The sequence below is a fragment of the Zonotrichia albicollis genome, chromosome 28, assembly GCF_047830755.1.
Source record: "Zonotrichia albicollis isolate bZonAlb1 chromosome 28, bZonAlb1.hap1, whole genome shotgun sequence".
Taxonomy (NCBI): domain Eukaryota; kingdom Metazoa; phylum Chordata; class Aves; order Passeriformes; family Passerellidae; genus Zonotrichia; species Zonotrichia albicollis.
Genome location: NC_133846.1, coordinates 4,259,609 through 4,272,956, shown reverse-complemented (window position 1 = coordinate 4,272,956; position 13,348 = coordinate 4,259,609). Strand labels below are relative to the sequence as shown.

General features: G+C 50.3%; 1 protein-coding gene across 3 annotated transcripts in view; it reads right to left on the bottom strand.

The window, feature by feature from the left end:
* Positions 1-2,172: 2,172 nt before the first annotated feature.
* The window catches only part of DSTYK (dual serine/threonine and tyrosine protein kinase), a 37,370-nt gene continuing 26,194 nt past the window's right edge, over positions 2,173-13,348 (bottom strand). The window contains exons 7-13 of one of the 3 annotated variants that reach the window (XM_074527908.1): positions 12,474-12,603; positions 9,265-9,421; positions 8,065-8,197; positions 6,735-6,848; positions 5,091-5,205; positions 4,120-4,254; positions 2,173-2,496 (exon numbers count right to left, since the gene is read on the bottom strand). In XM_074527908.1, coding sequence (XP_074384009.1) covers positions 2,309-2,496; positions 4,120-4,254; positions 5,091-5,205; positions 6,735-6,848; positions 8,065-8,197; positions 9,265-9,421; positions 12,474-12,603 — 972 coding nt within the window. In that variant the 3' untranslated portion in view covers positions 2,173-2,308. Of the gene's footprint in view, positions 2,497-4,119; positions 4,255-5,090; positions 5,206-5,536; positions 5,636-5,752; positions 5,853-6,734; positions 6,849-8,064; positions 8,198-9,264; positions 9,422-12,473; positions 12,604-13,348 lie in introns of those variants that run through there. The other 2 variants (XM_074527910.1, XM_074527909.1) reach the window with 2 other exon arrangements.

Sequence of the window (13,348 nt, the reverse complement as noted above, 5' to 3'; positions counted from 1 at the left end):
CCTTGGGCAGCTGGAATTGCAGCCAAGGAATTCCAACCTTCCCTGGGAACTCCAGCTGGAGAATTCCCAACTCCTCAGTTCCTCATGGAGCCACCAAAGGGCATCTCCTGCTCCAATTCCACCCCAAAAATGCAGGAAAAAATCCAGGAATTTGGGAAAAACAACCTTGTCCAGGATTCCCCTCTTCCCTATCCCCATTTTTTTATTCTTTCCAAGCAAATTCCAGCCCTGGAGTGAAAGTGAGGGGAAGAAGGAAAGATCTTTCTTCCCATCCAACTTGGAAAAAAAAAGCTGGAAAATCCTCATTTTTTTTTAAATATTCCTGTGCACACTCAGCCCAATTTAAAACTTGCCACGACAATCCCATGAATTCCAAGCCCCAAATCTTGATTTTAAAGGAATTTTGGCACTTTTCTCCATGGAAAAATCAAGATTTTTAAGGATTTTTCTGGTGCTACAAAGCAGAACCTCTGGGGAATGCAGTGTGGAAGTGAGGGAAGGTTTCTCCAGCCATTCCAAGAAATTGAAGGAAGCAAAGGAGAGGGGAAAAAGAGGAGGAAAAGGTGGGATTAGGGATCAATAGCTTATCCAGTGGGGTTTTCCAAGTCCCCATAGAAAAAAAATAATAATAAATGGAAGCTTTGCTCCTGTCCATGTAAACATTTCCAGCTCCTTGGAGCTTCCCAACATTTCCTTATCCTAAAGTTTGGGGCTTTTTCCTTCCTCTCGCCTGGAATTGCAGCCAAAGGCAGAGGGAGGAGCAGGATGGTTCTCCTGGGGCTTTGGGAAGGGATTTTCCCATCCCATGGATCCCTCCCAAGGCTTGGGGTGGGGTTGGCAAAGGGTTTGGGTTTTCCATCCCTCGGTTCCATGGGGAGAATGGGATTGGGATGGAGCTGTCACCTCCCTGTCCCACACAATTCCATAGGGTGGCATTGGGATGCAGCTGTTATCCCCATCCCAAACAATTCCATAGGGTGGGATTGGGATGGAGCTGTCACCCCTCTGAGCCTCTCCCTGTCCCCCACAATTCTATAGGGATACCAGGATTGGGATGGAGCTGTCACCCCCATGAGTTCCCCCCTGTCCCAAACAATTCCATAGGGAGAATGGGATTGGGATGGAACTGTTATCCCCATCCCAAACAATTCCACAGGGATACCAGGCTGGGATTGGGATGGACCTGTCACACCCCTGCCCCACAGAATTCCATGGGGAGAACAGGATTAGGATGGAGCCGTTATCCCCATCCCAAACAATTCCATAGGGTGGGATTGGGATGGACCTGTCACCCTCCTGTCCCACAGAATTCCATAGGGATAACAGGATTGGGATGGAGCTGTTATCCCCATCCCAAACAATTCCATAGCGTGGGACTGGGATGGAGCTGTCACCCCCATGAGTTCCCCCCTGTCCCAAGCAATTCCATAGGGAGAACAGAGTGGGGTTGGGATGGAGCTGTCACCCTCCTGTCCCACACAATTCCATAGGGTGGCATTGGGATGCAGCTGTTATCCCCATCCCAAACAATTCCACAGGGTGGGATTGGGATGGAGCTGTCACCCCCATGAGTTCCCCCCTGTCCCACACAATTCCATAGGGAGAACAGGATTAGGATGGAGATGTCACCCCCATGAGCCCCACAGAATTCCATAGGGTGGGACTGGGATGGAGCTGCCACTCTCCTGTCCCACGGAATTCCAAAGGGATAACAGGGTGGGATTGGGATAGAGCTGCCACCCCCCTGAGCCCCCTCAGAGCCTCTCCCTGTCCCAAATAATTCCATAGGGATAACAGGGTTGGGATGGAGCTGTCACCCCCCCAGTCCCACACAATTCCATAGGGATACCAGGATTGGGATGGAGCTGTTATCCCCATCCCAAACAATTCCATAGGGATAACAAGACTGGGATGGAGCTGTCACCCTCTGTCCCACACAATTCCATAGGGATGGAGCTGTCCCCCCTGGAGCCCCTCCCTGTCCCAAACAATTCCATAGGGTGGGATTGGGATGGAGCTGTCACCCCCCTGCCCCACACAATTCCATAGGGATGGAGCTGTGCCCCCTGGAGCCCCTCCCCATCCCAAACAATTCCATAGGGATACCAGGACCGGGATGGAGCTGTCACCCCCTGTCCCACACAATTCCATAGGGATGGAGCTGTCACCCCCCCTGTCCCACACAATTCCATAGGGATGGAACCGTCCCCCCCGGAGCCCCTCCCTGTCCCCGCAGCTCCGCAGCAGGGCCGGGGCTGGAATTGCCCAATTCCCGCCTCAATTCCCGCAATCCTGCGCCGGTTCCCGCTCAGGTGGAGTCATCCAGGCCCTTGTGGGGGTGCTCGGGGGGCGGCCGGCAGAGCCTGTCCATGATTCCCTGCAGCATGGGCTGCACGATGCCCAGCAGGGGCCGCTGCGAGGAGTCCCCGTCCCAGCACGCCTCCATCAGCTGCCAGCACTCCTCGTCAAACACCGGGAGCCGCTCCGGCCGCACCCCTGCAAACACAGCGGGCTCACCGGGAATGAACAGGGAAAACCCTGCCCACAGCCAGGGAAAGCAGGTGGAGGGTTTGGGTGGCACAGTGGGATCACCAGGAATTTCCAGGGAAAACCCTGCCTGGTGCCCACATCCAGGGAAAGCAGGTGGAGATGTGGGGTGGCACACTGGGATCACCAGGAATGTCCAGGGAATGCCCTGATCATATCCAGGGAAAGCACATTGAGGGGTTGGGTGGCACAGTGGGATCACCAGGAATTGCCAGGAATGTACAGGGAAATGGTGCCCACATCCAGGGAAAGCAGGTGGAGGGGTTGGGTGTCACAGAGATATCACCTGGAATTTCCAGGGAATGCCCTGACCATATCCAGGGAAAGCACACTGAGGGGTTGGGTGGCACAGTGGGATCACCAGGAATTGCCAGGAATGTACAGGGAAATGGTGCCCACATCCAGGGAAAACTGGTGGAGATGTTGGGTGGCACAGGAGATCACCAGGAATTTCCAGGGAAAACCCTGCCTGGTGCTCACATCCAGGGAAAGCAGGTGGAGGGGTTGGGTGTCACAGAGATATCACCTGGAATTTCCAGGGAATGCCCTGCCCACATCCAGGGAAAGCACATTGAGGGGTTGGGTGGCACACTGGGATCACCAGGAATGCCAGGAATGTACAGGGAAATGGTGCCCACATCCAGGGAAAGCAGGTGGAGATGTTGGGTGGCACAGGAGATCATCAGGAATGTCCAAGGAAAGCACATGGAGGGGTTGAGTGGAACAGGGGATCACCAGGAATTCCCAGGGAAAGCAGGTGGAGGGGTTGGGTAGCACAGTGGGATCACCAGGAATGCCAGGAATTTCCAGGTGGAGAGGTTGGGTGGCACACTGGGATCACCAAGAATTTCCAAGGAAACTCCTGCCTGGTGCTCACATCCAGGGAAAGCAGGTGGAGAGGTTGGGTGGCACAGAGAGATCACCAGGAATTTCCAGGGAAAGCAGGTGAAGGGGTTGGCTGGCACATCAGGATCACCAGGAATATCAGGAATTTCCAAGGAAAGCAGGTAGAGCAGTTGGGTGGCACAGGGAATCACCAGGAATATCAGGAATTTCCAAGGAAAGCCCTGCTCACATCCAGGGAAAGCAGGTGGAGAGGTTGGGTGGCACAGCAGGATCACCAGGAGTGCCAGGAATTTCCAAGGAAAGCAGGTAGAGCAGCTGGGTGGCACAGGGAATCACCAGGAATATCAGGAATTTAAAGAGAATGCTCTGCTCACATCCAGGGAAAGCAGGTGGAGAGATTGGGTGGCACACTGGGATCACCAGGAATTTCCAGGGAAAGCAGGTGGAGGGGTTGGGTGTCACAGAGATATCACCTGGAATTTCCAGGGAATGCCCTGACCATATCCAGGGAAAGCAGGTGGAGGGGTTGAGTGGCACACTGAGATCACCAGGAATTTCCCATGAAAGCCCTGCCTGGTGCTCACATCCATGGAAAGCAGGTGAGCTCGATCCCAGAAATCTTTTCCACCTTCAGGAATTCTGGGATTTTTTTTTCCCTTTCACCTGCCCACCAGCAGAACAAAAGTGGATTTTGGATTTTGCCCCCAGCCCAGGTGCTCCAGGTACCTCTCCTGACGTTGTTCCACAGGTGATCTTTGCTTGCACACCTCTCAAAAGCCTCAGGTAACTTCACATGGCCCGAGCAGAGGTACCAGAACAGGATCCCAAAGGCATAAACATCCACGGAATTGTCATATTTCCCTGGAAAAAATACAGCAGGGAAAAATCCCTGGCAGCTGGGCAGGCTGAGGGGTGACTCCAGGCTCCCACCTCCCCAAATTTAAACCTCAATTTCACAACAGCAAGGCAAAATTTGTGTGAAACCCCAGCAGGAGTTAAGAACAAGGTTAAGCTGTTCCAATTTCCAGGATTTATAAATTTAAGTACAAATTAAGTATAAATTTCCAGGATTTATATATTAATAAAATAAGGATTTATAAATTTAAGCTGTACCAGGAATTCCCAAACTGTTTTAAACACCAACACCTGGAAGGCTCAGCTCTGTCAGAGCCAAACCTCAGCCCAGAAATATCCCAGAAATCCACACAAATAGAGAGGTTTCCTTTGGATCCCAACTTTATCCAAGCAGGAGCAGCTCTGGCAGAACAAAAGAATTGGGATAAGTGGAATTTGAATTTCCAAGTGGCTCCAAAACTCAGGAAAAACCCTCAGAGCAGCTGCCAGAATTCCCAGAGAATCCAAAGGTGGGAACAGCTTTGGAATTCCCAATCCAAGGTAGAAACAGATTAGGAATTCCTTCCAAGGAATAAGGATTCCTAATAAGGATAAGGAGTATTTCCCTATGGAAGCCAAGGATTCCCAGCTTCCTCCTAATGATAATTTACCTTTCTAATTGCAAGGCTGTTAATTAGCAGAGCTGACCAACCCCATTATCCTCTGTCAAGAGTGGCACTTAAAAATCCAGGGCGTGCATGGAAAGCAGGGAATTCCCTGGGGTTGGAATGATCTCAGGAGCACCTGAGAGATGAATTCCAAGGAATTGCCTCCAGAATTCCAGAATTCCAGGGGGATTTTACCTGTGAAGAGCTCAGGAGCCATGTGGATGGGGGTGCCCACGATGCTGCCAGACATCATCGCCTCGGGTTTGCAGAACCCCAAATCTGTGATTTTGGCCCTATTTTTTTTGTCCAGCTGGGAAAAAATAAAAAGCCACAGGCAGGCAGGTAAGAATCTATTTCTCCTATAAAATATTGATTTTTGATGTTGTGCTGGTTTTGCAAAAAGAAAAAAAAAATTTTTTTTCTGGTTATTGTCATAACCATGTCAGCCCATGATGCTGCCAGACATCATCGCCTCGGGTTTGCAGAACCCCAAATCTGTGATTTTGGCCCTATTTTTTTTGTCCAGCTGGGAAAAAATAAAAAGCCACAGGCAGGTAGGTAAGAATCTATTTCTCCCATAAAATGTTGATTTTTGATGTTGTGCTGGTTTTGCAAAAAAAAAAAAAAAATTTTTTCTGGTTATTGTCATAACCATGTCAGCCCATGATGCTGCCAGACATCATCGCCTCGGGTTTGCAGAACCCCAAATCTGTGATTTTGGCCCTATTTTTTTTGTCCAGCTGAGAAAAAATAAAAAGCCACAGGCAGGCAGGTAAGAATCTATTTCTCCTATAAAATATTGATTTTTGATGTTGTGTTGGTTTTGCAAAAAAAAAAATTAATAAGTTTTTTCTGGTTATTGTCATAACCATGTCAGCCCACGATGCTGCCAGACATCATCGCCTCGGGTTTGCAGAACCCCAAATCTGTGATTTTGGCCCTATTTTTTTTGTCCAACTGGAGGAAAAAAAAAAACACAGGCAGGCAGGTGAGAATCTATTTCTCCTATAAAATATTGATTTTTGATTTTGCGCTGGTTTTGCAAAAAAATAAAAAAAAAAAAAAATTTTTCTGGTTATTGTCATAACCATGTAATGACAATAGGAAAATGCTGGAAAATAAACAGCTGGGAAATAAAGAGCTGGAAATGCTGGAAAATAAACAGCTTCTGTGGCAGCAGCTCTCTGGTCACAGAGAACACAAGACAAATTCCCCAGGCATTGTCCTGCCTCTGCAAAAGGTTCAGCACAGAAAATTTGGGTCATTTTTGGCCCTGTTCTCCAGCCCAGGCCAAAGGGAAGAAGCCCCAAAATCTCTGCAGAAAATCAGAGAAAAGAATGAGAAACAATTCTTCATCTGCTGCATCTGTTATTGTGAATATGTGGAATTTGTTATGGAGATTTGTTCACCAAAGGGTGGATTTTTAATTAACCAGTGGTGATGGTTAATTAAAAATCCACCCTTGGATTGGAGGACTAATGAGGTCCAGCTATACAGTGACTGTCTATAAAAGCAATAGTTTTCTAGGGTTTCTTAATAAATAATAATATTTAATCCCCTTAATAGGGTTTCTTAATAAAGATTATTATTGATCAGCCTTCTGTGAATCATGGAGTCAATGCCAATTATTCCCCAGCCAGGGGCTGAGGTGATTTTGTACATAAACCCCTGATCTGTGTGAGGGGCTCCTGCTCCCTTTGCCCAAAATTCCAGCCAGGAAAGGAGGCAGCAAAACCTCCCTGTGGCTGACACCAGCACAGCTTAAAATAACCCATGTGGAGAAATTAATTCCCTCACTTAAAGCTTGTTTTTTCCCAAGAAAAAGGGGATTTTCCTTACCAGGACATTTTTGAGTTTGATGTCCCTGTGCACCAAGCCCTGGCTGTGCAGGTACCGGATCCCTTCCACCACATCCAATGCAATCTGCAACCGTGGCTCCAATTCCAGCCCAGCCTGAGGGGAAAAATGTGGATTTTAGTCCTAAAAGTTGCTTTGGCATGCTCTTCTTTGCTAAAATTGAGTAATTCCATCTTTGTTTTACAGATAATTGTTGATTTTTTAAAATTAGAGAATCAATTTTGGGTTGGAAGGGAGATCGAAACTCATCCCATGGGCAAGGGGGCACTTCCCACTAAACCAGGTTTAATCTGAGGGGGGAAATTTAGATTTTAGTTCCAAATGTTGCTTTGGCCTGCTCCTCTTTACCAAAATTGAGTAATTCCAGCTTTGTTTTACAGATAATTGTTGATTTTTTAAAATTAGAGAATCAATTTTGGGTTGGAAGGGAGATCGAAACTCATCCCATGGGCAAGGGGGCACTTCCCACTAAACCAGGTTTAATCTGAGGGGGGAAATTTAGATTTTAGTTCTAAATGTTGCTTTGGCCTGCTCCTCTTTACCAAAATTGAGTAATTCCAGCTTTGTTTTATGGATTAATGGGGGATTTTTAATGAGAGAATCAGTTTTGGGTTGGAAGGGAGATCAAAACTCATCCCATGGGCAGGGACATTTGGCACTTAACCAGGTTTAATCTGAGGGGGAAAATTTAGATTTTAGTCCTAAATGTTGCTTTGGCCTGCTCTTCTTTACCAAAATTGAGTAATTCCAGCTTTGTTTTATGGATTAATGGGGGATTTTTAATTAGAGAATCAATTTTGGGTTGGGAGAACAAAACTCATCCCATGGGCAAGGGGGCACTTCCCATTACACCAGGTTTAATCTGAGGAGAAAAACTCAGATTTTATTTCTAAAATATGCTTTAGCCTGCTCTTCTTTATTAAAATTGAGTAATTCCAACATTGTTTTATGGATTAATGGGGGATTTTTAGAGAATCAGTTTTGGGTTGGAAGGGAGATCAAAACTCATCCCATGGGCAGGGACACTTCCCACTAAATCAAGTTTAGTCTGAGGGGAAAAACTCAGATTTTATTTCGAAAAGTTACTCTCGCCTGCTGTTCTTTACCAAAATTGAGTAATTCCAACTTTGTTTTGAAGATTAATGATGACTTTTTAAAATTAGAGAATAAACTTCGGGTTGGAGGGAAGATCAAAACTCATCCCATGGGCCCGGGGACACTTCCCACTAAACCAAGTTGCTCCAAGCTCTGTCCTGGCACTTCCAAGGATAAAATAAAAACAAAATAAATATTGAATAAGAGAATTTGGCACCTTCAGCCCCGTGTAGAGGTCCCTGTGCAGCCTCTCCATGATCAGCAGCACAGCAATGCTGGAGCCTCCTCCATAGCCATAATCAATAACGGAGCCATGCAGGTGCACCAGCCTCTCGTGGGACTGCAGGGACCTGCACAGGGATCAGCACAAAAAATTTGGGTTATTTTTATCCCATCCTCCAGCCCAGGCCAAGGGAAGAAACCCCAAAATCTCTGCAGAATGTTCAGCAGAGAAAATTTGGATAATTTTTGGCTCCGTCTCCAGCCCAGGCCAAGGGTAGAAACCTCAGAGTCTCTGCAGAAGGTTCAGCACAGAAAATCGGGGTCATTTTTGTCCCCTGAGTCCCTGCAGGGACTGACAGAAGGTTCAGTACAGAAATTTTGGGTCATTTTTGGCCCCATTCTCCAGCCCAGGCCAAGGAAAGAAGCCCCAAAATCTCTGCAGAAAGTTCAGCACACAAAATTTGGGTCATTTTTGTCCCTGTCTCAAGCCCAGGCCAAGGGAATCCCTGAAGGGACCTGGAGCAAGTTCAGCATAAAAAATTGGGGTAATTTTTGGCCCCTGAGTCCCTGCAGGGACCAAAAAGTCCCTCCAGAAGGTTCAGCACACAAAATTTGGGTCATTTTTGTCCCTGTTCTCCAGCCCAGGCCAAGGGAAGAAGCCCCAGAGCTGCAGATTTAGATTCAGAGCAGCACAATCCTCAGCTGTCTGAGCCAATTAAACTAAAAAAAAAAAAAAAAAAAGAAAAAAGGAAAAAAAAGCCTTTTTAAAGGTTAGAGTCACAAAAAAACCCATTCTTCTCTCAGCTGGCTGTGCCTGCAGCTGTTTACTGCAAACCAGCTGCTGTCTGCACTGCAGAGCCATCCTTGGCTTTTTTGGGGATTCAGGCAGGACAAGGAGAGGGAAAAGAGAGAGGATTCAGCACCAGGAATCAGGGGAGGAGAATTGCTGGTTATTATGGTCTGTAAACTGCAATTTCCTCTGAATTTGGACAGCACAGGCAGCAGGGAAGGAAGGAAGGAGCATTGCAGGAGCTCCAATCCCAGATTTCTGCAGCAAACCTGGATGCGGCACTCTGAGCTCTGGGCTGGGTGACAAAGGGGACATCAGCCACAGGCTGGGGGCTTTTCCAGCTTGAATAATCCTGGGAAATCAATCAGATCCCTGTGGGATGAGGGAAGCACTCAGCACACTGACCTCATGTAGTGAAATTCCAGTGCCAGGTCGTTCCAGTGCTTCTCATCCGGAGGGACGACGGATTTGAGGGCGCAGGGGAAGTGTCCCCCCCAGCTGTCACACAGGTACACCACCCCGTACTGGCCCCGGCCCAGCTCCCTGCCCAGCTTGGGCTTCCCTGCAAGGAGCAATCCCAAAAATCAGTCCCCAATCCCAAAAAACAGCCCTCAATCCAAGGCACAAATCCCAAAAAACAGCCCCTCAATCCAAGGCACCAATCCCAAAAATCAGCCCAAATCCAAGGTGACAAATCCCAAACATCAGCCCCAATCCAAGGCACAAATCCCAAAAATCAGCCCCTCAATCCAGGGCACAAATCCCAAAAATCAGCCCAAATCCAAGGTGACAAATCCCTGGGATCAGCCCCAGTTCAAGGCACCAATCCCTGCAATCAACTCCCAGTCCAAGGCACCAATCCAAAAAATCAGCCCCCAATCCATGTTTTTTTTCCTCCTGAACATTCCTGGCTGTGAGGTGCCAGTTGAAACCTGGCTGGAAAATTGAGTGAAAATCCAAACCGGATTTTCTGGGTAATGGAGTGAAAATCCAAACTGGATCCCACTCCCAGCAGTGACCTCACTCCCAGCAGTGACCCCACTCCCAGTCCAAACTGGATCCCACTCCCATCAGTGTCCCCACTCCCAGCAGTGTCCCCACTCCCAGCAGTGTCTCTCTCCCACCAGTGACCCCACTCCCAGCAGTGACCCCATTCCAACAGGATCCCTGCCCCAGCAGTGACCCATCCCCAGCAGAATCCTTTCTCAGCAGTGTCCCCATTCCCATCAGAATCCTTTCTCAGCAGTGTCCCCATTCCCAGCAGTGTCCCCATTCCCATCAGTGACCCCGCTCCCAGCAGTGTCCCCACTGCCACCAACGACCCCATTCCCAGCAGTGTCCCCGCTCCCAGCAGGATCTCCCTCCCACCAGTGACCCACTCCCAGCAGTGACCCCACTCCCAGCAGTGACCCCATTCCCAGAAGGATCTCTCTCCCAGCAGTGTCCCCATTCCCAGCAGTGACCCCACTGCCACCAACAACCCCATTCCCAGCAGTGTCCCCATTCCCAGGAGGATCTCTCTCCCAGCAGTGTCCCCATTCCCACCAGTGACCCCGCTCCCACCAGTGATCCCATTCCCAGCAGTGAACCACTCCCACCAGTGTCCCCACTCCCAGCAGTGACCCCATTCCAACAGGATCCCTGCCCCAGCAGTGACCCACCCCCAGCAGAATCCTTTCTCAGCAGTGTCCCCACTCCCATCAGTGTCCCCACTCCCATCAGTGTCCCCATTCCCAGCAGTGTCCCTATCCCCAGCAATGACCCCACTCTAACAGGATCCCCCTCCCACCAGGATCCATTCCCAGCAGAATCCCTCCCCAGCAGATCCCATTCCCAGCAGGATCCCACTCCATCAGGAACAGCTCCCAGCAGTGTCCCCATTCCCAGCAGTGACCCCCCTCCCACCAGTGTCCCCACTCCCAGCAGGATCTCTCTCCCATCAGTGTCCCCATTCCCATCAGTGATCCCATTCCCATCAGTGTCCCCGCTCCCAGCAGTGTCCCTATCCCCAGCAATGACCCCACTCTAACAGGATCCCTGCCCCAGCAGAATCCTTTCTCAGCAGTGTCCCCATTCCCATCAGTGACCTCGCTCCCAGCAGTGACCCCACTGCCACCAATGACCCCATTCCCAGCAGGATCTCTCTCCCATCAGTGTCCCCACTCCCAGCAGTGACCCATTCCCAGCAGTGACCCGCTCCCATCAGTGTCCCCGCTCCCACCAGGATCTCTCTCCAACCAGTGACCCCACTGCCACCAACGACCCCATTCCCAGCAGGATCTCTCTCCCAGCAGTGTCCCCACTCCCAGCAGTGTCCCCACTCCCAGCAGTGTCCCCACTCCCAGCAGTGACCCCGCTCCCAGCAGTGACCCCATTCCAACAGGATCCCTGCCCCAGCAGTGATCCACCCCCAGCAGAATCCTTTCTCAGCAGTGTCCCCATTCCCATCAGTGATCCCGCTCCCAGCAGTGACCCCATTGTCACCAACGACCCCATTCCCAGCAGTGTCCCCGCTCCCAGCAGTGACCCCACTCCCGGCAGTGACCCCATTCCCGGCAGTGACCCCATTCCCGGCAGTGTCCCCACTCCCAGCAGGATCTCTCTCCCAGCAGTGTCCCCATTCCCGTCAGTGACCCCACTCCCAGCAGTGACCCCACTCCCAGCAGTGACCCCACTCCCATCAGTGACCCCACTGCCACCAACGACCCTACTTCCAGCAGGATCTCTCTCCCAGCAGTGTCCCCACTCCCAGAGTGTCCCCACTCCCAGAGTGTCCCCGCTCCCATCAGCGACCCCGCTCCCATCAGCGTCCCCGCTCCCAGCAGTGTCCCCGCTCCCAGCAGCATCCCCGCTCCCAGCAGTGTCCCCATTCCCAGCAGTGACCCCGCTCCCATCACTGTCCCCACTCCCGGCAGTGTCCCCACTCCCGGCAGTGTCCCCACTCCCAGCAGTGTCCCCACTCTCACCAGTGTCCCCCTTCCCACCAGTGTCCCCCCTCCTACCAGTGATCCCATTCCCATCAGTGTCCCCACTCCCATCAGTGACCCCACTGCCACCAACGACCCTACTTCCAGCAGGATCTCTCTCCCAGCAGTGTCCCCACTCCCAGCAGGATCTCTCTCCCATCAGTGTCCCCGCTCCCACCAGGATCTCTCTCCCACCAGTGACCCCATTCCCAGCAGTGTCCCCATTCCAACAGGATCCCTGCCCCAGCAGTGTCCCCATTCCCATCAGTGACCCCGCTCCCAGCAGTGACCCCGCTCCCAGCAGTGACCCTGCTCCAGCAGTGACCCCACTGCCACCAATGACCCCATTCCCAGCAGGATCTCCCTCCCACCAGTGTCCCCACTCCCAGCAGTGTCCCCACTCCCAGCAGTGACCCCGCTCCCAGCAGTGACCCCACTCCCAGCAGGATCTCTCTCCCAGCAGTGTCTCCACTCCCAGCAGTGTCCCCACTCCCGGCAGGATCTCTCTCCCAGCAGGATCTCTCTCCCAGCAGTGTCCCCGCTCCCACCAGTGACCCCACTCCCAGCAGTGACCCCACTCCCGGCAGTGTCCCCATTCCCATCAGTGTCCCCACTCCCACCAGGACCCCGCTCCCCGCAGGCTCTCACCGTGCAGCAGCACGTCCTGCAGGGATCTGCTCTCCAGGGAGAGCCGGGCCAGCCGGGGCGCGTGCTCCTTCCTCACCCGCAGCCACAGGTCCTCGGTGCGCTCCAGCCGGCCCGAGTGGCCGTCCTCCAGCTGGGGACAGCACCGTGTCACCGGGCTGGCCACGGGGACACGGGGCTTGCAATGGCCAGCACGGCTCAGAAACATCATTTATGTGGGTGGGTGGATGGATGAATGGATGGATGGATTTATATATCTATATATAAATCTATGAATCTATATATATATATCTCTAGATAGATTTAGGTAGATATTTGAGATACATAGAGATTTAGATAGATATACACATTTAGGTATATAGATTTGGATATATTGATTTAAATATACATAGATTTAGATATATAGATTTATATATAAATATATGTATTATAGATATATTATGTATATGTTATATAAATATATATTATTATGTATTATTGTATATTAATATTATTTATTTATATATCTATTTAGATATATAGATTTTTATATATATTGAGAGAGAGACAGAGAGATAGATAGATAGATAGATAGATAGATAGATCGATCGATCGATCGATCTGCTGGGCAGTTTTTGCACTTAAAACTCCACATTTCCATTCTCAGCCCCAATCTACCAGGCCGTTTTTTGCTATTTCTGCAGTTTAACCCCATTTTCCCTCCTCATTCCCAATCTCCCAGTCAGGTTTTTGCAGCTTAAACCCCACATTTCCCATCCCCGTTCCCAATCTCCCAGGCAGTTTTTGCAGTTTAATCCCCACATTTCCCATCCCCATTCCCAATCTCCCAGTCAGTTTTTTGCTGTTTCAGCAGTTTAACCCCGCATTTCCCATCCCCA